This window comes from Oryctolagus cuniculus, chromosome 3, assembly GCF_964237555.1.
Source record: "Oryctolagus cuniculus chromosome 3, mOryCun1.1, whole genome shotgun sequence".
Taxonomy (NCBI): Eukaryota; Metazoa; Chordata; class Mammalia; order Lagomorpha; family Leporidae; genus Oryctolagus; species Oryctolagus cuniculus.
This window is the reverse complement of record NC_091434.1, coordinates 65098859-65125121: the sequence shown is the minus strand read 5'-3', so window position 1 is coordinate 65125121 and position 26263 is coordinate 65098859. Positions and strand designations below refer to the sequence as shown.

General features: G+C 55.4%; 4 protein-coding genes across 8 annotated transcripts; all 4 read left to right on the top strand.

The window, feature by feature from the left end:
* The first annotated feature begins 398 nt into the window (after nucleotides 1–398).
* On the top strand, nucleotides 399–24927 carry HOXD11 (homeobox D11). 2 transcript variants are annotated; one of them, XR_011387015.1, is made up of 3 exons: nucleotides 399–1768; nucleotides 2522–2975; nucleotides 24829–24927. XR_011387015.1 is itself a non-coding variant. In NM_001206421.2 (2 exons), exons 1-2 carry the CDS (start codon nucleotides 988–990, stop codon nucleotides 2755–2757), a joined length of 1017 nt encoding a protein of 338 aa, NP_001193350.2. The 2 variants fall into 2 exon arrangements, 1 of the variants encoding a protein (NP_001193350.2); NM_001206421.2 differs by lacking the exon at nucleotides 24829–24927 and having other exon boundaries at nucleotides 988–1768; nucleotides 2522–2757.
* Nucleotides 10396–12769, top strand: HOXD10 (homeobox D10). Its single transcript, NM_001206424.1, has 2 exons — nucleotides 10396–11140; nucleotides 12492–12769. The coding sequence occupies exons 1-2, from the start codon at nucleotides 10396–10398 to the stop codon at nucleotides 12767–12769; spliced, it is 1023 nt and encodes a 340-aa protein (NP_001193353.1).
* Nucleotides 15482–18514, top strand: HOXD9 (homeobox D9). The gene is made up of 3 exons (XM_070071529.1): nucleotides 15482–15621; nucleotides 16243–17213; nucleotides 17552–18514. Exons 2-3 carry the CDS (start codon nucleotides 16418–16420, stop codon nucleotides 17791–17793), a joined length of 1038 nt encoding a protein of 345 aa, XP_069927630.1. The 5' UTR covers nucleotides 15482–15621; nucleotides 16243–16417; the 3' UTR covers nucleotides 17794–18514.
* HOXD8 (homeobox D8) lies at nucleotides 23065–26263 on the top strand. Of its 4 annotated transcripts, none has more exons than XM_017342946.3 (3): nucleotides 23065–24446; nucleotides 24829–24971; nucleotides 25050–26263. In XM_017342946.3, the coding sequence occupies exons 1-3, from the start codon at nucleotides 23888–23890 to the stop codon at nucleotides 25122–25124; spliced, it is 777 nt and encodes a 258-aa protein (XP_017198435.3). In that variant the 5' UTR covers nucleotides 23065–23887; the 3' UTR covers nucleotides 25125–26263. The 4 variants fall into 4 exon arrangements, with proteins under 4 accessions (XP_017198435.3, XP_069927631.1, XP_008257000.3 ...); XM_070071530.1 differs by having other exon boundaries at nucleotides 23073–24446; nucleotides 24832–24971; XM_008258778.4 differs by having other exon boundaries at nucleotides 23115–24446; nucleotides 24829–26263.

Here is a 26263-nt window from a genome sequence, read left to right as displayed (position 1 = left end):
AGGGGCAGGAGAGGAGGAAGAGAGAGGGAAGAGGGGGCTGGAGAAAGAAGACAGGAGACAGAAGAGGCCGAAGGAATGAGAGAGACATGAGCAGAGCGAGAGAGCCCGTGTGAGAGAAGGGCGGATAGGGCCGAGTGGGTACCGAGGCCCTGGCTGGGGTGAGGGCGTGGCAAGGGCTTGGCGTGGGCTTTTTGGGGCCAGAACCCGGGCTCAGCGTTCGGGATAGGGGTGTCAGAACCCGAGAGAGCCAAGATACTCCTAGGTGAACGCGCCGCTGGGCAGAGAAATATGTAAATCAGGGCTCCCTGTGCCCTGAAGAGTGGCGCAATTACGCCCCCTGAACAAGAAGCAACAAGCTCCCGGCGGGTGAGCTGCAGAGGGTGGCGGCGTCGCGGGGGAGGGAGCGGCTGCAGGAAGGGGGTGGGGGTGGGAACCTCACACCCTCACACCTAGTCCCCTGTGCCCCGGGCCGGGGCTCCCCCCTCCGCTCGCCGCTTCTCTCCCTTCCCCCTTCCTCCCCCTTCCTCCCCCTCCCTCCTCCTCCCTGCCGGCCTCGGTCCGCGTACTTAAAGCGGCGCGGGCGGGCGGACGCGGGCGGGCGGCCCGGTCGGGCGGTGGCAGATGCGCCCAGCGGTGGCAGCCGCCGGCGGCGCGCAGGTGACCGGCCTGCGGCGCAGCCTAGTCAGGGGGCGCCTGGGGAGAGCTGGCGGGAGAGGGAGGCAGATCCGCCCCCAGCGCGCGCGCGTCTCGGCGCCAGGAGCCGTCCCGGGGCGTGTTGGCGAGTGCTGATATAGATATAAGGACATTTCTCTCCATGGCGTCACGTGACATAATTACCACCAGAATCAATCAAGATGAATTGCACGTCAGCGCCCGGTGGGGATTTTTGCTTAGTTGATCCTGGCCCAAGCCTCTTGTGCAATCGATGGCTCAGGTTGGCGGCGCGGGGAGCGGCCCGGGGCTTGCCGGCGTGCACGCCGCGGAGCCATGAACGACTTTGACGAGTGCGGCCCGAGCGCAGCCAGCATGTACCTGCCCGGCTGCGCCTACTATGTGGCCCCGTCGGACTTCGCTAGCAAGCCGTCATTCCTTTCGCAACCGTCGTCCTGCCAAATGACTTTCCCCTACTCTTCCAACCTGGCGCCACACGTCCAGCCGGTGCGCGAAGTGGCCTTCCGCGACTACGGCCTGGAGCGCGCCAAGTGGCCATACCGTGGCGGCGGCGGCGGTGGCGGAGCAGGGGGCGGTGGCGGCGGGGGCGGCCCTGGCGGGGGCGGCGGCGGCGCCGGGGGCTACGCTCCCTACTACGCGGCGGCGGCGGCGGCAGCGGCGGCGGCGGCGGCGGCCGAGGAAGCGGCCATGCAGCGGGAGCTGCTCCCGCCCGCGGGTCGCCGGCCAGACGTGCTCTTCAAGGCGCCCGAGCCGGTGTGCGCCGCGCCCGGGCCGCCGCACGGCCCACCAGGCGCCGCCTCCAACTTCTACAGCGCGGTGGGTCGCAATGGCATCCTGCCGCAGGGCTTCGACCAGTTCTACGAGGCAGCTCCCGGGCCCCCATTCGCCGGGCCGCAACCTCCGCCGCCGCCTGCGCCGCCGCAGCCCGAGGGCGCTGCCGACAAGGGCGACCCCAAGGCCGGGGCCGGTGGCGGCGGGGGCAGCCCCTGCGCCAAGGCGACCCCCGGCTCGGAGCCAAAAGGGGCAGCGGAAGGCGGCGGCGGCGAGGGCGAGGGCCCCCCGGGGGAGGCGGGATCCGAGAAGAGCAGCGGCGCAGGTAGGCACCGGGCACGGGTCGCGCGGCTGGGCCCGGGGGCCGCGGACGCGGGGGGGTGGCGGGGGCCTCCCTCTGCTTGCGCCGTTTTATGTGCTACTTTATAAGCATTCGAAGGGGTTTATACATCCTATAAGATTTCCCGGGTCGTTGTAAAGCGTGTTTATGATAGGAAACCAATTTAGGTGGGCTTAAGGTAGACTTCGAGGAGGACGTGAATGGTTGCAGAGAGCTTTTCCCGTCCTGGGAGGGGTTGGGGGGTGCTAGGGACCATGGATGGAGGGAGAGAGATTTCGAGACAGTTTGTGAGTGCAGACACCGGAGCCTCCCGCTTTTAAGGGAGGGTGGGGGGTGGTGTTGATCCTTGCACTGGACTTTATCCAAGCCGCTGGCTGACGCGCGCCGCTGGAGTGGAGCAGATGCCCCTGCGGGCGCGCTCCTGTCTCCCTGCCCTCAGGTTCCAGTTCAGAGCCTGCCTCGCCCTCTGCTTTCCCACCTTGGTGCCAGGGTGTGTGTGTGTGTGTGTGTGTGTGTGTGTGTGTGTGGTGTGGCTCCGGGCGTGAACACACGTCCACGCCCGCACTCTCTCCTGTGCCCGCCCATATATCATCCCCCACGACGCAGGCAGGGCCTTTCAGCGGCAGCAGGGGACGTCCCCAACGGGGCTGGGGCCTGGCCCTCGCTCAGTGGCCCGAGAAGGCGGGTGGGGGCTGGCAGGCAGCGACCCCTCTCACCCTTGATCTCTTTGCCTTGCAGTGGCCCCCCAACGGTCCCGGAAAAAGCGCTGTCCTTACACCAAGTATCAGATCCGCGAACTGGAGCGCGAGTTTTTCTTTAACGTGTACATAAACAAAGAGAAAAGACTCCAACTCTCTCGGATGCTCAACCTCACTGACCGGCAAGTCAAAATATGGTTCCAGAATCGCAGGATGAAAGAAAAGAAACTGAACAGAGACCGTCTGCAGTATTTCACTGGAAATCCCTTATTTTGAGAGCTCCAGGAAGCGTCCCCTACCCCGAGCCCCACTCACCCACCCTCCTCCCCACCAGCCTGCCCACCGCAGGCCCAGTGTCCTTGGGTTTCATGCCGCCTCTTCTTGTGGAACTTCACCAGTCCTTCCCACGGTCAACTCGGGACCAAACAGCGACCACTGCATCCTGCGGACGAGGCCGGGGACTTGGCCGAGCGGATCCTAATAAGGGGAAAATGGTAAATGAAAACGTCCCTTTACAATTTTACCGCCAATGTGCTGTCCTTACCCCTCCCCCTCTCCAAGTCCTCGTGGGGCCGCGGTGGGCTCTGCAGGGAGTTAGGCCGCGGGGCTAGAAGGCGCTGGTGTTTTGTTCTGAGCTTGAACGGTCCCTTCCTTTCTCGTCGGTCAACGCAGATTATTTAAACTCCGGGAAATGTACCTTTGGTCTGTCAAGTCGAGGCATGAGTCCCTGTCTTTTTTGTGTGAATAAATGGTTTCTAGTAAAATGGAGGTTAAAGCTTCAATACACTGTATGGGTTTTCCTCTGTGAAGTTTAGAGTTTGGTTAGGATATTTTAGCGGCAATAACCCTCTCCCCCATGCACCTGGAAATCTGTTGAACTGCTTTTTGATTCTGATAAAATAGAAGTTGTTCCCTTCCACCTCCTGCAGGCTACACTGGTCTTTAAAATTGTGTTAGTGATGAGGAACCAAAGAAGCAGATTAACATCCCCGCCTCAATCCAGTGAACTTGGAATTTCTGAAGATAACAAAAAAATTTTTTTAAAAACCGGTTAGAAAATCCAAATTCTCTCTTCATAAAATGACAAGGATTCAGGGTCCCTTAAAAGAAGACACCTTCCATGGAGGGTTGGGGTGGGGGTGAATTTGTGGAAAGATTATCTCTCAGTGGGTGGAGAGGGCTTGAGAAGTCCAGGAGCAGGGAGAGGGAGCCCCCTGGCTGGCAGAGGGCGGGGGCCCACACCCACTTCTCCCCGCGTCTTGCTTCCAGGTAAAGAATGTGGTCCAGGCTACAGCGCACTTCGGGCTGCAGGGCCAGGCCAGGCTGTTTACAAAACCTTGAACTGTCTAGACAACACCATAAAAGCCAGAGTTCTAAACAGCTTAATTGGGTTATATTATACACCTTCTGGTGGGCCCAAAAGAGATTTCCGCAATGTGCAATAAACTGGAGAAGTGAGAAAATCTTCTTTCTCTGAAAAGAGTGAAGTGAATCTTATGACTCTTAACCTCTCCTAAGTCTAAAGTAAAAATATAAATCCATGAGATTCACAGCACTCCATGCATCTTTTGAATAGGTGTGCACTTCGAAATGTAATTTTTAAAAATTAAGGCTTCTTTGGGGAAGGAAAAACATAAGTGCATAAGTGTATGCCTTTGAACTTCCAAAATGTCAAGGTCATCACCTTTAACCTTTCTGAATAATTAGGCGCCTTAAGGTTCCTCTGTGATTTTCAGCCGCCACCCACCCTCACACATGCATGCTCACACACTTCCAGACTCTCCCCCACATTTATGACCACACAAAATCATATCAGGGACTCACCATAAATCTAAGAAAATTCCTAATTTCAGGATCAATAACCTTAATTTCCCTCCAAACATTTGTGCAATTCAATAGCAATTGACTTCTTTGGAAAAATACTGGTTAGGCTGAAATGCCTATGAGTGTGCTTTCACAATGGCTAAGAAGTGTTGGGGGTCTTTGGGGAGATCTTAGATTGTGGTCTTTTTTTTTTTTTTTCCTTTTTTTTTTTTTTTTTTTCTCTATTGAAGAACCAGCTTTTAAAGCAGGCACTTGAAAGAGGAAGCTCTCTTCAGGCTTACACCTTCATTACATTTGAAAGCAATTTGCCACCCTGTCAAATAAATTAGAGAACCTCCTATGACACGGGACACAAGAAAATATATTTATATTGTTTTAGAAAGCATCTCTCAACCTTTGGTAAAAGATGGCAATAGAAACAAAGCCTACGTTGGAATAATTTCGTTCGGAAGGGGATTCCTTTGTTTGGAATTCTGGACATCGGTTGAAATAGTTGCTGTAATAGTAGATCGTTCTAGAAAGTTAAAACTGGTTTATTTCTTTCTCTCCTTTTTTTTTTTTTTTAATTGCGTCTCAATGTAGCAAGGTTGTGTGCCCACCACGATAGTCAGACTGAACTCGAGATACCATTCCCCGTTTGCAGGGGCCTAGAGAGCCACACGAGGGCGCGCTCACGTTCCAGAAGCCGCGCTCGGCCCAGAGGCCGCGCGGTACCTCTGTTTCCAGGACTGGGTTGCAATGGGCGATCTCAGCCCGTTAGAAACAGGCGGCAGCTAAGGTGTTCGCTGTTTGTTTGTTCTAAGCAGCCGCGAGGTGTGGCAAGTTGTTTGGAGACAGAGAAAAGGGAGCAAAAATATATTTTTCAGACAGGAGATGGATCACCTAACCGTTGTTTCCTTAAAAATAAAGCTGTTCCAAGAATACTTGGCTACAACCTGATGGTGAAGAGGAGAGATTTTTCATAGACAAATCTGGGTTTTGAAATAGGTCGTGGCCACCGAGAGTTAATTTAATTAGGGAAATCAATTTTCTTGTTGGCTTGAGCGTGTAGAGCGATGTCGAAGGCAGGAGTCCTCCCCCCAGCCCCCCTTCTCCACCTCCCGAAAACCGCGTCCGTCCTGCGAGCTCTCAGACCGCCTGCGATGATTAAAAGGCTTTTGTTTAAGACGGATCAGGGCGCCGGCAACTTAGCTGAGTGTGGTCTCGGAGAAAATGAGTCTCCTCAGGCACGGAGGTGGCCGTTTGGGGCTAGGAAGCCCGGGACACGTCTGGCGCGCTCAGGGCTACGCGGGGCGACGGGGAGGCGCGGGCAGCACCGCGATTTGGGGTGCCGGGGCCGCGCCGGCCGGATGCCGCCGCGGGAGGCAGCCGGCTGTCCTGGGAAACATTGATATTTCGAGGCGTTGTGGAACGGGAATGCATTTGAAGCAAACGGGGTTCGCGTTCGACAGAACCCTGGCCACCCTTCCAGGTCGCCCGCCGGCTTTGAGGTGCGGAGCTTGGTTTTGGCACTGACTCTCAGAAGCAGTTTATTCGCAGCACGCCCTCCCTGCCCCGGCAAAACCTTTGACATTGGGGAGCGTCTCTTTCTGCGTCCGCTAGCCTAGAGGTTGTGAGCAGGTTTCCAGGACGTGGGCCTCTCCGAGAGAGGATGGCTGCTCCTCTGGCCCCGCGAAGTTCAGTGTGAAGAGCCCGCAGCTCCCAGAATGAGCGCCCGCCACATCGGCTCGGCGGTCTCTGTCTCCCGCGCTCCAAGCCCCAGACCTTGCAAGGCGCTGGCGCTCTCCCGTCTCTGGGAGCTGGCGTCGGCAGGGAGGCTGGGCGCTCTGAGCCCCCAGTGAGGCGCCAGCGAGAAGCGAGGCGTGGGTGCCCCCACCCCCAGCCCAGGGTGTCCCTGGCTCCACCAGTATAGCCGTGCATCCGGTTAATCTGTTGTGAAGGGACCTTTGCGCCGACCTAACCGGGGCTTCCGTCTCCGTGGGCCAGGAACCCCCTCCCCAAACGTCGTTGTGTAACTTGTTAGGCGGCCCCGGCAGCAGCGGCGTTTCTGGCTGTGCGGGGCCCCTTGGCCTTGGCTGGTAGCCGCCGGTGGACCACGGTTGCTCAGCGGTCAACGGTTCCTTTCGTCCCTGCAGCACCCAAGGCGTGCCTGACTAGGGCCCGGGGATCGGATCGGGACCGTTCAGGGCTAAAAGGCTGTCACCTCCCCCCACGGCTCAGAGCTCGTGGGACTCGTGCACGGTGGCCTTGGAGTCTGCAGCGCCGAGGTCTCTGACGCCGAAGTGGAGGGAAAATGCGGGAAGTAGGAGTCTTTTGTGTGTGTGTGTGTGTGTGTGTGTGCGCGCGCGCGCGCGTGCAGAGGAGGTCTTGGGCTGCTGGCTGGTTTACACATCTCCATCGATTCCTTACCGCCTTTCTGGTAGCCTTCCCATTTGTCCCCTCCATTTCTGTTAATCTTTGCAAAAGGGTCACCCAAGGAAGGCAGCTTCCAATTAGCCCCCCAAAGAGGGAAGAAGCCCAGAGGCAGCTCAAGGCCCACCCCTCGGGGGCCCAGGGCCTCCACTCCTCTTCCCCCAAACAGCGGAATGCAATGGCCAGTCACTTTTTGATTATAAATACTAATTTCTTGCTAAAGCAACCCCTTTAATTTTTCTCTGGAAAGAACTGTGCCAAGGAGAAGGGTGTCTGGATACAAATATGGGTATTCATCTCCTTTATGGTGCAATATTGATTTATTATTAATGGTAACGGCTCCATCTGATCTAAAGATGATCGAAAACAGCAGCTACATTAAATACTTATAAGTAAAATAAAGGCTGGCCTTTAAAGCTGTTGCTTTTTCATCCCATTTGCTTCATCTCAGCCTTAGGGTCTTGGACACACTCTCCATCCTCCTTGGCCCATATCATTCTCTTGTATTATTTCCAGTTTGCTTGATATTTTATTGTAAAATTGCTGTAAAATATTGAAATTCTCTAGCCTCAAGGAGCCACTCTGAAGGCAGAAATTTGAAAACAAAATAGAATTTTATGAGAAATAGGCTCAAAATTATATTGATATTACACCCCCCCAGAGTGAAAACTTATTTAAAACCTAATCCAATGTAGGGTGACTTTGAACTCAAATACACTGGGAGCAGACCCAGGCAGGGTCCCCAGATTCGGAAGACGGATCTCGCCTGTGCAGGCACTCTGTATATCTACCAGCTCCAGAAGGAATTGCTTGTTTTTCGCCTGGATGTTTTCTTCAAGTGTAAATAAAGATTATGAAAGGGCATTTGATGGGCATAAAATTCCTGATTAGATTGAACAGTCTTGTCTGGCTTGGGATAGGGAAAATGGGGTAACCGAGTTTCTGGCGGCTTCCTGGCCAAAACGCAGAGGGACGACAATGCTGGGGCGCCAGGCTGGCGTCAGGGCGCCTGCCGGCAGAGCGCAAACCGGGCAGTTTGTCCAGCCCTGGGCACTGTTAGCCATAGCTCAGAACAAGATCTCTGTGATTCCAGAAAGCAAATTTGGGGGTCCTGATTAGTGACTGTTAGTGTTAAATAGAACCTTAACTGTCAACAGTCAAAAGTTGTTTTCGTTTTTCTTTCTTTCTTTTTTTTTTTTCCTGCCTTCTTCAATCCCCACCCACAAGCTTAAAAACTACTATCTTGGTGCAGAGGTAATGTTTAAACCCCTGGCTTTGCCGAGATGTGGCAGCCAGAACAGTTAGAGGCGCCAGGCTTTTAACCTGACAATGATGTTGCATTTGAACAGCTGCGTAAAGGTTTAAAAGGTCTGTCTCATTGCCACCGCGGAGTTTTTTTTAAAAGGGGTTATTGTTTGGGTGAGGGCACAGAGAGGGGATGGTGGGAGCAGTCCCAAGGCCGAAAATAATGTTCACTGCCTCCTCGACAAGGCCAGTGGAATTTCCTTTTGGGGAGGGGGCACAAAGTGTTTGCGGGGGGGGGGGACTTTTTTCTCTTTCTTTCTTTCTTTCTTTCTTTCTTTCTTTCTTTCTTTCTTTCTTTCTTTCTTTTTTTTTTTTAGCAGCCGATCGGCTACTGGTTTCCCAACAACTGAGGCAGAAATCGGCTTTGCTCACAAGTTCAGTCTCTGAGCCTGAAATCCAAGGCCAGTGCAGGCTCAGGCGAGTGTGGGGAAGAGAACGAGAGTGCTTTTCTGACCAGAGAACTGGTTCACGGTCAGAGTTTCCCCGGGCCGTTTGCGTTTCTTGTCTTCGAGGAGAGTGGACCTGGGGAGGCCGAAGGACGGCTCCTGCATCCCGGCTGGCCGGGGCCCCTCACCCCGGGAGCCTCTGGAAATCAAGGTTAAAGCTCCCTGCTGCTGCCCTGGGGCTGAGGCTTCCGCAGGGCGGTTCACCCGCCTGCAACCAGAGGAGGAGGGAGGAAGTTGTTGAAGTTTCTCATAAAACTCTGAGTTTCCATGGTGGTGATGGTGGTGGTGGTTCTTTAATGAGCTGGACTCCAACCCCAGACCATATCCTTGTTATAGAACTTTCCCTCATCAAAGGAAACAGAGGACTCAGATTCACCTCCCTCCCCACCCCCCTAGCCGAGCAAACCCTTGTCAAATAATTTTAGGCATTGTCCAAAACTATAAAATTCAAGTTCTGACAAAAGTATAGCTTTTTATATTTGACAATTTGTGTTAAAACAAAAATTGACCTTCTTGGTTGGTAGTGAAGGGGAAAAATCAATAGTATAATTTTCAATAATTCATAAAGCGAACGCCATTATGCTAAATCTTAACTATTAATCTTATCCTTTACAAAGTCTCGATTGATTTGTTAATAAAATATCTTCCCGTGTGTGGCAACAGCGGGTATAACTCTTTAAAAACCTTCAGAAGCAAGAAAATTACCAAGTAGCCCAAGAATGTAGATGAGAATTTTATTGATCGCCCTGATTCTTCTTAATATGTATTAATAAATTCCACAACCTTTTGTACCTTGCACTTGTCAGAAACCAATGCTTTTACAAAATCCATAAAAGGAAAACATATTTTTCTTCGCAGACGAACCAAATGACACCTTTGCATTTCTTTTGCTCCTTCTCGGCCCAGTTTTCCAAAACTTCTGGGGTCTGAGGGTCAGTTTCACCCTTACATTTTTCTCCTCTCACTCTTCCTTCCTCGCTGCCCCCCATTATCAGGGCGTGTAGGGAAGGAAACTTCGGTTTCGTTCTCCCGCTGAGAGCCCAAGAGACGCCTTAGTGGACAGGGAGCTGCCGGCGAAGGCTTTGCTGCCGGCTGAAATCTACCCGGCCCGCCGAGGTCAGGGTGTGGCTCCTGTGAGAACCCAGGGCTCCCGGAGGCTGGCGGGGCGCGGAGCGGGTCGGAGCCACGGCGGAAAGCCGAAGGAGAGGACGGCGCCGGGACTGGACCCCTCCTCGGGGCTCCAGGGCCGGCCAACTGCGTAGCCTCTCGGCACTCGCGGCCCTCTTCGCCTCCGCTCTCCAGGACACCTTGGCCGCGTCTTTGCGCCAGAGACTCTGTCTGTGAATCCTTGGGGTGGGGGAGCCTCAGGGACTCGAGAATCCTACTCACCTTCCCTGGCTTTCCTGGGACTAAAATGACCAGCCTGCGCCCCCACCCTCTCCCCGGGACCTGGTCCTCTCGGGCGCGTTCTGCCTGAGTGTGGGAAGGGGAATGCTTCTTGTGCCGGCGCCACAGCGCTCCGGCTTCCCTCCCCGCACGTGTCCTCCCGGAGGCCCCTCTGGCCAAGCCTTTCCTTCCGCCGGCGGGCCCGGCAGCCGGGACGTGGGACGCCAAGTCGGGCAGGCGGGCCGAGGGATCCCCGGGGAGGCGGGCGGGCCGGCGGCGGAGAGCTCTGGGCCGGCTGTCTCCTGCGCGCACTATCGCAGCCGCGTAGTAGATGTCGCTGTTGTCCGTGCTTACGCGGCTGGCCGGCCGAGCTCGGGAGCACGTGACCTGCAAGGAGGCTGCGGCTCAAGGCCATTTTCAAATCTCATTGGCTTGGTTGTCATGTGGTCGGCAGAGGCATCCACAATTACACGGGGAATGTTTTCCTAGAGATGTCAGCCTACAAAGGACACAATCTCTCTTCTTCAAATTCCTCCCCAAAATGTCCTTTCCCAACAGCTCTCCTGCTGCTAATACTTTTTTAGTAGATTCCTTGATCAGTGCCTGCAGGAGTGACAGTTTTTATTCGAGCAGCGCCAGCATGTACATGCCACCACCTAGCGCAGACATGGGGACCTATGGAATGCAAACCTGTGGACTGCTCCCGTCTCTGGCCAAAAGAGAAGTGAACCACCAAAATATGGGTATGAATGTGCATCCTTATATACCTCAAGTAGACAGTTGGACAGACCCGAACAGATCTTGTCGAATAGAGCAACCTGTTACACAGCAAGTCCCCACTTGCTCCTTCACCACCAACATTAAAGAAGAATCCAATTGCTGCATGTATTCTGATAAGCGCAACAAACTCATTTCTGCCGAGGTCCCTTCGTACCAGAGGCTGGTCCCCGAGTCCTGTCCCGTTGAGAACCCTGAGGTTCCTGTCCCTGGATATTTTAGACTGAGTCAGACCTACGCCACCGGGAAAACCCAAGAGTACAATAACAGCCCCGAAGGCAGCTCCACTGTCATGCTCCAGCTCAACCCTCGTGGCGCGGCCAAGCCGCAGCTCTCCGCCGCCCAGCTGCAGATGGAAAAGAAGATGAACGAGCCCGCGAGCGGCCAGGAGCCCACCAAAGTCTCCCAGGTGGAGAGCCCGGAGGCCAAAGGCGGCCTTCCCGAAGAGAGGAGCTGCCTGGCTGAGGTCTCCGTGTCCAGTCCCGAAGTGCAGGAGAAGGAAAGCAAAGGTCGGTATGAGCAGAGTTGCCACCCCAGCGGGGCGCGCAGCCCGGGAACCAGCGGAGAGGGCGCGCCCGCCCGCGGTGCCCAGAGCCGAGCACAGGCTGCCGCGGCGGCGGGCGCCAGACCTGGCAGGTACTGCTCCTGCCGGAACTTAGAGGGGGGCAATCTCAGCCCTGAGATGGTCCCCACTTCTCTCCCCTCTGCCTTGGCCCTCCCCGCCAGTCCTGGCCCCACGCTGATGGCGCACGGACAGAGGAAAGGCTTGCTGGGTTTATTTTTCCTGAGCTAGACTGAAACACAACAAAAGAGAGCAAAGGGGACCTGCGGCTCGTAAACACGGCCCCAGAGCCTCATTTCTCCTGCTCAGATTTGCATTCCCAGTTTTGCCTTGCGTCCAGTGATCATTTTAAGGCGGTCCAAGGCACGGTGTTCGTGTTCTAGTGTGTGCACCCCGCATCCTGCGAGCTTAGGGGCGGCGAGGGGAACGGGATGGCTGGGCTGGTTGGTGCTTGGATCGGGGAACACGGCTTCCTGCCTTTGCCGGGCTGGGTAACCTTGGCTTTGTCTGGGGAAATTGCCGCAGGCTTTGCAATCCGTCTGTGAAGAGGGCAGAGGCGGAGGGAGAAGAATGGGACCGCATTGCCCACTCTGCAGGGCCAGCCGTAAGGCTGGGCTAGGACAAGGAGCCAGAGCTCTAGCTCTGGAGAAGGAACCCTGAACCTTTCCCCCAGCGCCCAGAGGTGGGCCATGGTATGGGCTACGTGTCTGAGGGGATGCTTTTGTGTGGGCACAGGAAGGCGTGAGAAGTCAGGAGATTCTGGGGAAGAGTGTACAACAATGTCAGACAGGGTGGAGAAGGTGTTCTTGCTTCCTCGCTTACCTTGTGAAATAGAACGGCCTCATATAAGCCTGGCTGCGGGGTTCCCTGCTGCCCAGGCAAGTGGGGCGGGGGAGGGGGAGCAGCAGAGGTGGGGATGAAGGCAGTAGTGGGGTTGCTAGGCTTGTTCAGGCTGTGGCTTCTTCCACCGTGGCCCTGTCAGGAGCTGACCACTTGGAATGTTACTGAGGAGATCCTGGGAAGTTTGCTATTGTACTGTTGTTTTCCGAAAGTCAGAAAGTTGAGAGAGAGAAAGGGATGCGATGTTCTCCCATCATGTCCTTTTGGGCATTTAGATCTCATCTGGCATCAGTTTCAAACCCCTTCCAGGGTCCACCTCGTGCAGGTAACATTAAAATACCAGCATTTACCAAAGCGGCCTGGCTGCCAGCAGGGTCATGGCCAAGGGTACATTTGAACAGACTTAGAGAAAAAAAAATTCTTGATTTTTTTTCTTCTTCTCCTTTTGATTTTGTTAGAGGAAATCAAGTCTGATACTCCAACCAGCAATTGGCTCACTGCAAAGAGTGGCAGAAAGAAGAGGTGCCCTTACACTAAGCACCAAACGCTGGAATTAGAAAAAGAGTTCTTGTTCAATATGTACCTCACCCGCGAGCGCCGCCTAGAGATCAGTAAGAGCGTTAACCTCACCGACAGGCAGGTCAAGATTTGGTTTCAAAACCGCCGAATGAAACTCAAGAAGATGAGCCGAGAGAACCGGATCCGAGAACTGACCGCCAACCTCACCTTTTCTTAGGTCCGAGGCCGGTGGGAGGCCAGGATCGGAGAGGGGGCACCGCGTTCCAGGGCCGAGTACTGGAGGACTGGGAAGGCGGAAACAAAACCTTCATTGCTCTTTGTTTTTTGTTTTGTTTTGTTTTGTTTTCCTGCTAGAATGTGACTTTGGGGTCATTCTGTTCGTGCTGCAAGTGATCTGTAATCCCTATGAGTATATATATATATATTAAAAAACTTAGCACGTGTAATTTATTATTTTTTTCATCGTAATGCAGGGTAACTATTACTGCGCATTTTCATTTGGGTCTTAACTTATTGGAACTGTAGAGCAGCCATCTGTCCATCCATCCACCCATCCACCCATTTATCCATCTATCCATCTATCCAGCAATGTGACTTATTCATGTTCTTCCTAACACAAAAGGTCTCTGTGTGTGGTTAGCCCATGAACTCATGGCATTTTGAATACATCCAGTACTTTTAAAATTACATATATATTTAAAAATTTTAAGAAAACCCACAAGCTTTGGGGGGAGGGGGACTAAAAAAGCACATTACAATGTATCTTTTCACAAATAAACTTAGCAATTGTCCTTGGTGAGATGAAATACTGACAATTTATGCCTTGTAGCCTTTCCCTTGTGGTGCATCTGTGGTCTGGTAGAAGTACAACAGCAACCTGTCCTTTCTGTGCATGATCTGGTCGCATGTATAATGCAATAAACTCTGGAAATGAGTTTGCTCCCTCTGCTTTCTGAAAGGGAAATGTTATGGTGGAAATGAACGCCTTTGGTGAGATTCTCTTCACACTCAACTGCCTGTTTGGAGCAGGCGGGTGGGGGTGTGATAAGGAGCAGAGGAAGGGAGAGGGGAGGAAAAAGCTAGAAAGGCCTAGGGTGCTGGAATTTGGCAGAGGTGGGGAGAGTGGAGTGGTAATCAGCCTGGGTGTGTAGTTTTCATAATTGGGACAAAGAGGAATCCTCTCTCCTCTCCCAACCCTAAATGATAGTAGTGTAACTGCACACGCACTGGGTCTGAGCCTCCCTCCTCTAGCCGGAGCCTGGTGAGTAAGTGCGTGCCTCACACCGCTTTTCCCTCTCAGCTTCCCCATCTGTGTTTTCTTGTCGTTGGCTTTGGTTATGTTATTTTTTAATGCTTTCAGTGGGATCTTGGTGATTTCTGGCTGGCGAGCCATCATCAGGGGCTAGGTTGAAATTAGTCTTGCCCACCTGGAAACTGCGGGGCCTTGGTTACGGAGCCAAGACAAAGCAGCGGCTTAGCATTGCAGCACATCCAATTCTGGCCCCCTTTTCCTCATCCCCAGCCCTACCCCAAGCGCAAGACAGCCAGGCCCCAGCGAAGCCAAGGATGGGTGAGTTTTTCCATCCCACTTTGCCTTGGTTTCCTTGTGGAAGGGTTTTATGCTCAGCCATTACCTTTTAGAGGCCCACATGAAATTTTTTTAAAGGAAGAAACGGAAAGATTCTCCCCTGTCAGTCCTCCCTCTATTTGAGTACAAAATGCTGCCTGAGCCACTGAGGCAAGAAAATGCCTGAGAGGTGACTGAGAGAGAATTTGCAAGTGAACCTGACTTCCCGTGGAGGCCATGGCTTTCACCCGCTTCTGAAAGATCCCCCGAGGACCCAGGCTTTTCTAGTCCTGCCAGAGAAAAGGGAGGAAGAGCTGACAGCGAATTCGTTGTCCCAGGTCCTGCCTGCAGATTCGAGAATCTCCAACAGCTTTCAGGAGTTTTACAAAACAGATTCTTTCCCTTAAACTCCCGTCGCCTTCTTCCCCCTAAGTACAATCCCTGTAGGTGCTCTGGCAGCCTTTAGGACTCAGTATTTATTCAGAATTTCCAACTTCCTTCCGAAAAGCCAAGAACCTTCCCACGTTCAAAGACAGAACCCTTTAGGGGTGTCATTTTCTGGAAGGGGGGGCGATGAGGAGGGAGAGGGCGAGATCTGCATCAGTGCCAGACTGAGAACTCTGAAGAGGATTCGCCCAGCCTTCACGTTGGTTGGGTACTTTCAACTTGGCTATTTCTCCCAGCGTTGTGAGGAGCGCCATTAGTTGTGGATAAGGGGCCGTGCCTCAGCGGAAAACCTGTGCTACAAGCAAACGCAGCCCCTCTGGAACAAAATCAGAAAGCCAATGGCAAAGGCAATCAATCAGGCCATAAGTAGCCATTTACCCCCTTCCTTTCCTGGGCTGGAGGTGGGCTGAGAGCCCTCCACGGGTGCGATGGGCAACTTGTAGAGCAAGGAATATGCCCTCCGCCGGCGGCGCCGCCGCAGCTGCTTTTGTCTCGGCTTCCAGCCGGGCTCCCAAGGCTTTGTACCATGGATTTGGGAGTGACAATGGGCATTTCGCTCAGATTCAAGGCTGCCCAGCTTTACCTCAGGAGGCAAGGGGGGAAAAATTGGGAAGGGAGTGGCTCTAGGACCTGGCCCGTGCAGCAGGGTTTTGCAGCTCCCCAGAATCCCCTCGGAGGCCTCCACGGGCTCACCGCGCCAAAGCAGCGGCGCCCTGGGAGCGGCGGTTCCGGGCGGCCTGCCTGAGGCAGGGCCGGAGCGGCGGGTGGGAGCGGGCCCGCGCTGGTATTTGGGTTCTGCCCTGTGGCGTGTTCTCTTCCAGGGCCTTCCCGGCAGCCCCAGAGAAGGAGAGGCACCCTGGCCGCCGCCGTCTTCACCGTGCCGACTCGACCGCCCGCCGGCCCACCCGAGGGCACACAGAAGCCCCCGCCGCGGCGGCCGCCGGCGCGCCTGGTTGGGCCCGGCCCGGCCCGCGAGCCCTGCTGCCCCAGCTCGTCCCGCAGGCCGCGGCGTGTGCCTCGCCTCACGTCGGGGTGTTGTGGCTGCGCGGGCGTGTGTGAGTGTGGCAGGGGGAGGGGGCCCTCGGAGCTGCTCCATCCGTCCGTTTTATTAGGGACACATTAATCTATAATCAAATACACCTCATAAAATTTTTATTGAAAGGCATAATATCATTACAGAGGTCTTCCACCTGTTTTAAACAACACGACAAGCTGTGAGCGAGCGTGTGTGTGGGTCTGGGTGAGGAGGGGGGTGGGTTTGGGTCGGGAGAGAGGCGAGGGGAGAACAACTCCCCGCGGGCGCCAGGGGGCCGCCCCCGAAGGCCCGCCTGCCTCCGGCGGCTCCCAGCTCTGCGCGCCCCCGGCTGCTCCGGGCTCTGGCCAAGCACTGGGTGCGCCCTGGACGCACGGTTCGGGGCCCTGGAGCCGGGGAGCCAACGCCGAGGTCGAAACTGCTGGACCCAGAGCCTCAAGAGGAGGCGAACAAATAGTCCCCAGCGCCGCCTCCGGCCGCCGTGGAGCCTGTGGTCCCAGCCGCCACCACCGGGCGGGCCGGGCTGGGCCGGGTCCGGGCGCCGAGCCGGGTGCACGGACCTGGGCCTGCGTGCTCTAATTGCGGCGCTTATGTTGATGATGATTTTTTTCTTTCTTTCTTTTTTTTTTTTTTTAAATCACAGCAACCCCCAGTTTAGCGGACTGATTTACTCCTGGTATTGGTAAATATGATCACGTGGGCCGCGCGACCAATGGTGGAGGCTGCAGCCTGCGAACTAGTCGGCGGCTCCGGCGCCGGCGGGGAGCGGCTCGGCGGCGGGCAGTGTAACCTTGGGTGGGAGCGCGCGGCGCCTCAAAATGTCCTCCAGTGGCACCCTCAGCAACTACTACGTGGACTCGCTCATAGGCCATGAGGGCGACGAGGTGTTCGCGGCGCGCTTCGGGCCGCCGGGGCCAGGCGCGCAGGGCCGGCCTGCAGGTGTGGCCGAGAGCCCTGCCGCCGCCGCCGCCGCTGAGTTCGCCTCGTGTAGTTTTGCCCCCAAATCGGCCGTGTTCTCCGCCTCGTGGTCCGCGGTGCCCGCCCAGCCCCCGGCGGCGGCGGCGATGAGCGGCCTCTACCACCCGTATGTGCCCCCGCCGCCCCTGGCCGCCGCCGCCTCTGAGCCCGGCCGCTACGTGCGCTCCTGGATGGAGCCGCTGCCGGGCTTCCCGGGCGGCGCGGGCGGCGGTGGCGGCGGCGGCGGCGGCGGTGGTGGCGGAGGCGGCGGCCCGGGCCCTGGTCCCAGCCCCGGCCCCGGCCCCGGCCCCGGCGGCCCAGCCAACGGGCGCCACTACGGGATTAAGCCTGAAACCGGAGCGGCCCCGGCCCCCGCGGCCGCCGCCGCCGCCTCCACCTCCTCCTCCACTTCCTCGTCCTCCTCCTCCAAACGGACTGAGTGTTCCGCGGCCCGGGAGTCCCAGGGGAGCGGCGGCCCCGAGTTCTCGTGCAACTCGTTCCTGCGGGACAAGGCGGCAGCGGCGGCGGCGGGGGGACCCGGGCCCGGGGCGGGCGGCTCGTCGGAGCCCTCGGCTTGCAGCGACCACCCGAGCCCGGGCTGCCCGCTGAAGGAGGAGGAGAAGCAGCCGCAGCCGCCGCAGCAGCAACTTGACCCAAGTAAGTGCAAAAGAAATTGCCCCCTGATTTATTGCTGGAACCTGTAAGGCTCGAATGTGCAAAACTGATAGTTTTACTAACCTATAAAAACGTCTAGACGCCTACCCAAGCCTAGGCGAGCAACACGCATCCATAAAAAAGCTTCCCATAACCACCTACCCCGGGCGCGCGGCTTGTACGGTAAACAGAGCGCGGGCATTAGGCTTTTTATGATAATTCCCCCAAGTTGTGAAAAGCGGCCATCCTCGGTGAAATTAATTTAACGACCTCTCTTCCCCACCCTGTCGTCTCTCCTTGCCTCCCCTCCGCCCCTCACTCCCAAACCCCCCTCTGCGTAGACAACCCCGCCGCGAACTGGATCCACGCTCGCTCCACCCGGAAAAAGCGCTGTCCCTACACCAAATACCAGACCCTAGAGCTGGAGAAGGAATTCCTCTTCAACATGTACCTCACCCGGGACCGGCGCTACGAGGTGGCCAGGATTCTGAACCTCACCGAGAGACAGGTCAAAATCTGGTTCCAGAACCGTAGGATGAAAATGAAAAAGATGAGCAAGGAGAAGTGTCCCAAAGGAGACTGACCCGGCGTGGCGCCGGCGGCGGGAGCGCTCTGAGGCCGCGGGGGCTTCTCCCTTTGTGGGTGCTTGGTTTCCAGAAACTCTCCGGCGACGCGGACTTTCCGTTTTGTTTTGCTTTAGGTAGAAGTGACTGTGTGGTTGGTCTCTGTGAGGTATTTGGGGGACTCTGTATTTGCTCGCTTCTGTCGTGGAGAACCCAAGTGGCTGTGGGGGGTCTTTCCCCGCTCCCACTCCCTCCCTTTCCTGCTCCGTTGGTTCCTTCGGAAATGCTATATTTTGTGAGTGCACGCTAGTTTGAGGAGCCTTCTCCTGTCCTGTGTACATTTCCCCCCATGTTGAAAAGTGCTGTAGTTTAGCCCTCAACCCCTCCACGCCGCCCAGACAGGGGCCTGAACGCGCCCCACTTCGGAGAACCAAGGCCGAGTGGGACGGCACCGACACCCCCGCGCCGAAGCCCAGCCGGGCTGCCCCGGTTGCAGAAGCCCCTTCCCTCAGGGAGCCCTCGGGCCCTCGGCGGCGGAGACCTCATGTGAGGCCTAGCGTGGCGACGGGGGCCTCGGGTGGGTCGGGGGTTTGCCCTGGGTGCAGTGGAGGAGCTGCTGTCTCCCCGGGAGGGCCGAGCTCGCGTGGGCGGCGGCGGCGGGTGACTCTCCCGGTTCCTGCCCAAGGACCAGTTGTAAATGTTACCGCTTCCTACCAATAAATGCTGACCTGATCCAATGGAGCCCAGACGCTGGCCCTGAACCTTGTGTGCCTGCTTTCTGTGTCTGCAAAATATCACCCTTACAGGACTCGCGCCCCATCCCTGGGAGGGAGACGTTGCTAAAAACCCGGGGTGCGACCACCTCCAGGGCTCTCCCATGGCGCAGCCCAGGGGTGGCGGCAGGGGCTCAGGGGCTACCCCAGCCTGCTTCCAGCGCCTTCTGAACTCTGTGCCCCGAGCCCAGTGTCACCCTGGCAGCAGCACCCAGCCAAGTCCGCAGGAACCGGGGCGGGGGGAGGGGCAGAGGGCAGGGGTGCGGGTGGGCAGGCACCCCAGGCCCTCCTGGACTCAAGGAGGCTCCAGCCCTGTCTCCAAACAAGGGAACGACCAGCTCTGCATTCTGGAGCAACTCCCCCAGGTCGGAGGGGCTGGCTGGCTCCGGGAGGTCCAGGCCGCTCAGCCTGCGCGCTTCCGCCCCTCCCCATCAGAGCCCCAAAGTGACCCTAAGGGATCAAAACGGGTCAAGTCACTCCTCCCCGGCCACCCCCAGCCCACTGCCCGCCTTTCCCCACCCAACGCTGGGCCCTCAGAGGGCTGCATTCAGGGGCTAATATGAAGGTCATTGTAAGTGCGGGTTCGGAGCAGCGCGCAGCACGGCGATAGCAGGCCCCAGAGGCGGCGGCGGCGCCGGGCGGCCCAGGGTGGGCGGAAGGCGGGGGCGGTGACGGAGATCTTGGGGATCCTGATGAAGGAGGAGACCCGAAGGGAAAGCAGAGGGGGGCTGGGAGGGAAAGCCAAGGCCCAGATCCGGCAGAAGGTGCTGCGGACCCCCGCCCCTGCGGCCAGCCCGGTACCTAGAGCTCTTTGAAAACAGGAAGAGCCAAGGTGCCATAAAGCCATCGAGCCGGCGAGACGTCTGGAGGTAATGAGTTTACTGCAGGCCAGGCGCTTCGCTTTGAAACCATCTCATTTTGATGTTTGTGTTTGTGAGGGAGAAGGAAAAACGCAGACAAAACTGGGTCTTAAAATCTGGACAATAAAATATCAACGAGAGACTGCGTAGGACCAAGGAGGCGCAGGGGCTTAGGCGCCCCTGGGTGAGGTGTAGGCGCCTCAGAAATAAAAATGAGAGGTAGGAAGGAGGAGACGATGTCTTTCTCCTTTTTAAAATACGCCAGGTATTGGGAAGTAGCCCAGGGAGGGAGCCTCTTGATAATTTTTTGCGTAAGGCACGGGGTCTCGCTTGTTCTCTAAAAAATCGGCCTGTAAACCCAGGAGTAGGAAGATCTTAAGTCGCTTACTTGGAGGAGAGCTTCCCATATTCGATGGGGTAGGGTGTGGGGGGGAGGAAGCATCTGCCTTGTCCCAGAAATATCCAGCCTTCCATTCCAAACTTCGCAGCAAAAAATATGGTTGAAAATTATATTTATTCTCTTATAAAAATACAATCGTTACACCTGAACTGGCAGAAAGTATTTTCTAAAATAAGAGAAAAGATTAACCACACAGGAAGCATCTAAACCGCTATTTTTAAAAGAAAAATTCAAGCGGAATGCTTAGTCAATTCAGTTCAGTCGGTGACTTTTGATATAAAATTTTAAAATCCCATTTATTGTTCATAGATTCAAACTAACTCAAGCTAAACAGGGACTTTCCAATAGCCATTCAGAGATGCAGCGGAAAGCTTCGTCTTTGGCTTCGATCCCTCTCAAATTGCCCAGCTAAATGGTCCAAGCTATTAAAATTACAAAATTAATAAAGCACATATTCATGATTTAGTGTGAAGAGCAACAGCTTTAAAGGAAAACATAAAATGCAATGTTTGACTTCTATCACTTTTTTTTGGGGGGGGGGAGTTGTCAAAGTGCCTGGCTTCTCTGAAAAAAAAAAAAAGTCTCTCTAAAGTTGATATTTAGAAACTTGTGATTTTTGTTAAATCTAGCTTGTCCTATAATTGTGCTTAAAAGGCACAGCTGGCTGATTATAGAATGGAGCTCTACTGGTGTCTGGCAAAAGAAGGGCTGAAAGCTTTTGGAAAAGTCGCTACTGGAAGCTCTAGGGAGCACAAATGAGAATATCCTCGGCATTCAGGAGTCTGTTTGCTGCACTTGACTTGTTGACAATCAAATAGATGAAGCATTATTAGTGTCAGCGGTCCAAGCCCCAGTCAAACTAGAGAACAAGACTGGAATTGGTTTGAGCCAAATAAAAGGGGAAGTTACTCAGTGGGCTCGAGTTGGCATTTGGCCACTAGAGAGCGCTATTGCTCCACTGTCTGATCTCGTAAAGCTGGACTTGCGGCGGAGTAAGGTTTTGATTAAAAATACTTACAATCTTATTTTTAATCCCAAATTAGGATAAATTTAACCAAAAAATAAACAAGTGTGCACTATTAAATTCTCCAGTCGTGTTTGTTAGGCATAAAATTTTGGCTCAGTTGGGATTTCAGAAAATTTGGATTATAGCACATCTGAAACTATAAAACGTTATAGTAAATCAATGCATTCTATCAAAACAGAAATGTGTAAAAGCGTACGTCTTTATTTACGAAGTAAGTCGTGCTCTTTTTCGATAAATACTGTAGACAGGACGCTTAAATAATTTAAAGAAACTGTTTTTGCTGGAAGAGGAATTGTTGTGTGGTAATGTTTTCTGAATTAGGCCTGAATGTGTAGATAGGAATTTTAAGGTGTTTGGGTGTCTTACCCCAGCCCCAGGAACCTCGCAGTTCTAGAAGGTGCGCTGTAGCTTTGAGATCTGAGCTCAGTTCCGTTTGTTTCCCATTTCATTCCCAAACCCTCTCGCACACCGGGAGACAAACAGCGAAAGAAAAAGTCACAACTACAAAGTGAGCTCCAAAGGCTTTATTGAAAATAGTAATCTATTAATTGGGTATTTGCAAAGTCCAAGTACAAATCCTTAACTGTCAGAATCAGTTCGTTCCGTCAGGACTTAAAAGACAGTTTACCTGGCGACAACCTGCAGGAAAACCCAAACAAAAAGCAAACAGAACACCAACCTTGCCCTCCACCACCCCCATCACAGTCTTTCGCACACCCTCTGTAGTAACTTAGGAATTCAGTGAGGCATGTTTTTATCTTCTCAGATGTCTTAGCTTTACCTTCGCCACTTCCAGCCATTCCCTGTGCAGATTACTGATTCAGACACGTTATGTCCTCGCTATGCCTTTGCTTCTCGACCTTATTTTCTCCACGTGTAAAAATAATCAGTCCGCCCGCTCCGACCTCAGCCGCGCGTGCACGGGCAGGGCCGGCCCCCAGGGCACGAGGGCTGGGTGGAGGCGCTCGCCCGCCGCGTCCTGGGGACCGGCCGCGGTGCCAGACGCCCGCGTTTGGCGTGGAGAGCCGTCGTGGCGCGCTAAGCTGAAGCCCGAGCGCCCCCGTAGGGCTCGGGCGTGGCTGCCAGATCCGTGCCCAAGGACAGGCCAGAAGCCTGGCACCCTCACGTCGCTGGGTGATCTCCGTGGAAGAGGGGCTCAGAGCTTCCACACTTCACCCCGCGCGCTCAAGAACCCACGAAATAGCCCGAGTAGGCGAGGAAACACACACACACACGCACAACCAAGACTCACTGCATTTATTGGACATGAAAACAGGAGGAGAGAGAAGAGTGTGTTGGGGAGCCCGTGCGCGGCGGAAGGCCAGGCAGCTTGGGGAGAGCGGCGAAAACTGGGAGCACCTGGCCGAGTCACGCTCGACTGGCCCGCCAGCCCCGGGCCGCTTCTCTGCCCTAGGGCGCATCTTTTTATTTCGGAAGAAGGGGTAACTTCAGGCTGAGGCCCGCGCCCGCTCTCTCGGCAGCTGTTTCCCAGGCGAGGCTGTTCGCGGGAGATGGGGCCGCCCGCCGCTGCCTGGAACCGGCGTGATCCGCACGCCGGCCCCAGGGCTCCGCGGGTGCACGGGCGGGCCTCGGGCCCCCCCAGCCTGCGCAGGTCCGCGGAGCCCCGGGAGCCACACGTCGCGCCCAAGGCAATGCCACCCACACCGGCGTGGGTCCCCCTTCCCGCCTGGCAACATTTCTGTCCCCTCTTGTGTTTACTCCTTCGGCAATGCTAATGTTTCCACCCTCCACCCCCGCCCGCATTCTCCAGCCTCCCGCCCTGCGCCTGGTACTGACGTCCACCAAGGGTGAAATGATGGAAACTATATTCATGGACATGATTTCCATTAAATATCAATTAACCTGGGAGCCTCAGCCAGGCATGCAGTGCGTCAAGGGTAAAATGTACATCTCATTTCCACAGGGCCCACTCGGCTGGAAAAGCAGGGCTTTGATAACGCCAGGATTTGGGGTCACGCTTGCGGCCTTTCATCAAACCACTTAGATAGGCCCGAACAAACGCACGGTCCGGTCCATCAACACCGCCTGTCCCTCTTCCCTGCGCTGCGCGCGCGTGGCCACAGATGCGAAAGCCACGGCCAATCTGTTAGGCCGTTCCAGCGGCTCTGGGAGGGAGCCCTGGACTCCGCAGCCTCCTGGGTGTGGCCTCCCTGGCTCCCCCAAGTCTAAGGTTCCGCCGCGCCCCCTCCCCGCCGCCTGCGGCCCGCGTCCTCTCGGGCCCGGGGCAAAGCCAGCCCTTGGCAGTGCAGCTTTATGGGCCCCCTTTAAGGCCGGCGGAGGCATCTTCGGGCTGGCGTGAGCCGTCCCGTCGGGCGTCGCCGCTCGCCGCCGCGGATCCCTCCGCGCGCCTATCTCGCCCCCATCTCGCCGCCTCTGCTCGAGCGGCGTGGTGCGAAAATGCCTCGTCGGCGCGCACCGGGGCTGCAGCCGCCGCGGCGGCGGCGGCGGCGGTGGCGGTGGCGGCGCGAGTGTTGGGAGGGGGCCGCGGGGGGGGCGAGGTGAGGGGCGGCGGCGGGCAGAGCGCGTTGTGCTTTTTTTTTTTTTTTTGCTTTTCCCTCCAGAGTGGGGGTTTGTAAGCCGAAGCCAGAGTGTGTCCCCGTGGGCCGGGCGCACTTTTTTTTTTTTTTTTTCTTGTCCCGGTGCGCTAGGGCCGCCTGGTGCCTGAGAGGAAACAGTGAAGGCAGCGGGGCAGGTCACCCGGGGCGTCGGCGATTATATTGCGGCCGAGCCGGCGCGCGCCGGGAGAGGCCGGGCGGGCGGTGGCGCGCGGGGGCTGGGCGAGGCCCCGCGACCCGCGAGGGAGGCGGCGCAAGGCCGGGGCGGCGGGCGCGAGCGCTGGGCATGAACGCCCAGTAGTCGAGCGCCCGCGGCTGCCGGGCCTCAGAGGCGACGCGGGCGGGCGGGCGGCAGCAGCGGCGGCGGCGGCGGCAGCGACGTAGCCTCGCGGCCCCAGCGGCCCCCGCGGCAGTGCGGCCGAGCCCAGACGCGCTCGCTGCCCGCTCGGCCCCGGCCGCCGCCCTCGCCGTCGCCCGGATGAATTCGTACTTCGTGAACCCGCTGTACTCCAAGTACAAGGCGGCGGCCGCAGCGGCGGCGGCGGCGGCGGGCGAGGCCATCAATCCCTCTTACTACGACTGTCACTTCGCGCCCGAGGTCGGCGGCCGCCACGCCGCCCTGCAGCTCTATGGCAACAGCGCGGCCGGCTTCCCGCACGCGCCCCCGCAGGCGCACGCGCACCCGCACCCGTCCCCGCCGCCCGCTGGGCCCGGGGGCGGCCCGGGCCCGGGCCCCGGCCAGGACTACTTCCACCCCGGCGGGGGCAGCGCGGCCGCTGCCTACCAGGCCGCCCCCCCGCAGCCTCCGCCTCCGCCGCCGCCTCCCCCCTGCGGCGGGATTGCCTGTCACGGGGAGCCCGCGAAGTTTTACGGATACGATAACTTACAGAGACAGCCGATTTTTACGACCCAGCAAGAGGCCGAGCTGGTACAATATCCTGACTGTAAATCGTCCAGTGGTAATATTGGCGAGGACCCAGACCACTTAAATCAGAGCTCGTCTCCTTCTCAAATGTTTCCCTGGATGAGACCACAAGGTTGGGATGCATTTTTTTTTTTTTTAAGCGGGGAGAGGGAGAGAAATCTGCTTTCATCTCACGTTCTAGCTTTAAAACTCCCCTTTCCTCTCCCTCTCCCCCTCCTTTTCCTTCTTGTGTAGCCACAGTGGCTCTTATTCATAAAGTAATACAGGCATTTTTTTTTTAAAGTAGAAACCATGTAAAGCTGATGGGGACAGAATAATTGTCAAGACCTTCTCTCTGCCTCTCTTGCCTGCACACCTATATATATCAGCGCTAAAGAGCTTGAGTGTTTCACCCCTTAGACCTGTTCAGAAACCTCCAAGCAACTTACAGAGGCACCATTACACTTTAAAAACCTTTATTCCCCCCTCTTTTTTTTTGTTTTTGTTTTAATCAGCAGCTCCTGGTAGACGGAGAGGAAGACAAACCTACAGTCGGTTCCAAACCCTAGAGCTGGAAAAGGAATTCCTTTTTAACCCTTATCTGACCAGGAAAAGAAGAATCGAGGTTTCCCACGCCCTAGCCCTCACGGAGAGACAGGTAAAAATCTGGTTCCAGAACAGGAGGATGAAGTGGAAAAAGGAGAACAACAAGGACAGATTTCCCATTTCCCGACAGGAGGCGAAGCTCGGGGAGACCAAAGAGGAAGCTGGAGAGCTAGAGGAAGACGGGGCTGGAGGCCCAGCAGATTAACTTCCACCTCCAAGTGTTATCGCAGACGGTTAAAACTAACGGCCAGCCTTGCTGGCGGGCCCCACCTGTGGTCCTCGTTGGAAAAGAGCTTACCTGTGTTGCAAGCTACCTTCATGCCACTGCTCTTGAGATTTCTGCGCTTTGAAAGGAATGTGGGTGTTTTTAAAGTTTCTAGTATCACAGAGAAGCAGTCCTTGAGCTGTCCTATGAAAGGGTAATTTGATACTGACTTTGTAGCCATAGTTTTTGTAATGATAGTTTTTAATGTCTGAACTGGCGATTTTCCTCAACAACGTAAACTTCCTAATGATTAGCACTAATAATTGAGTATAAAATGCTTTATTAATCAATCAAGTGCACTTGAACATTTTAAATCTTTTCTTTATGGTGAGTAAATTAAAGTAAATCTATTAATTTTAAAAAGAATTATGCCTGCAGAATATGTACTTTATATTATTTGATTAAAACATTATTTATGGTTTTCTCTTTCTGCTTTTATAATGCTTCGGGTGCCTTTTGTTTACTTGTAAAAGGGTGTTTTGTTTTGTTTTTAGTACTTTGTAGATGTAATATCTCGGGGAAATGTCTGGGCCAAATATTTGAAAAGCACATGGCAGCTGGCGAGTGAGGGCAGCTCTGCAGCTCCTTTAAACTTCAGGAAAATTGTTGGGCCAGTGACGAAAGTGTGAGGACAACGTCAAAGTCACTCTTCTCTCATCCATGCAAATTATGGCAAATAACTAACTGAAAGTGAACAAATACTTGAAAAACCAATTGTGACATTTTCGCTCGTTAACTTCTCACTTGGGTGAGCTGCCGCGTGGAGTGCCTCTCCTTTCTCAACTTGCTTTCGTTTTGAACCGCGCCTGTGTTCGCCTGAAATCGGTCTCTCTCCACGGCGGGGCTGCGCTGCGATTCCGGTTTTTGAGTAGGTGCCATATTTATTTGTATGCCTTCGCTGCGTTTGCACACTCCTTTTAACCCTCCTCGCTGTGCCTGTCTCCAGATGTCGGTTGGTACGTCCTCTGCTGTTCCTCAGGAAAATGATGGCCTCACCTATTTGAAACCAACGCAGAAAAATCCTAGTGTAAACAACCGCTTGGTTACAAAGCTAGCTCCTGAATAAAGAAGTGAACGTC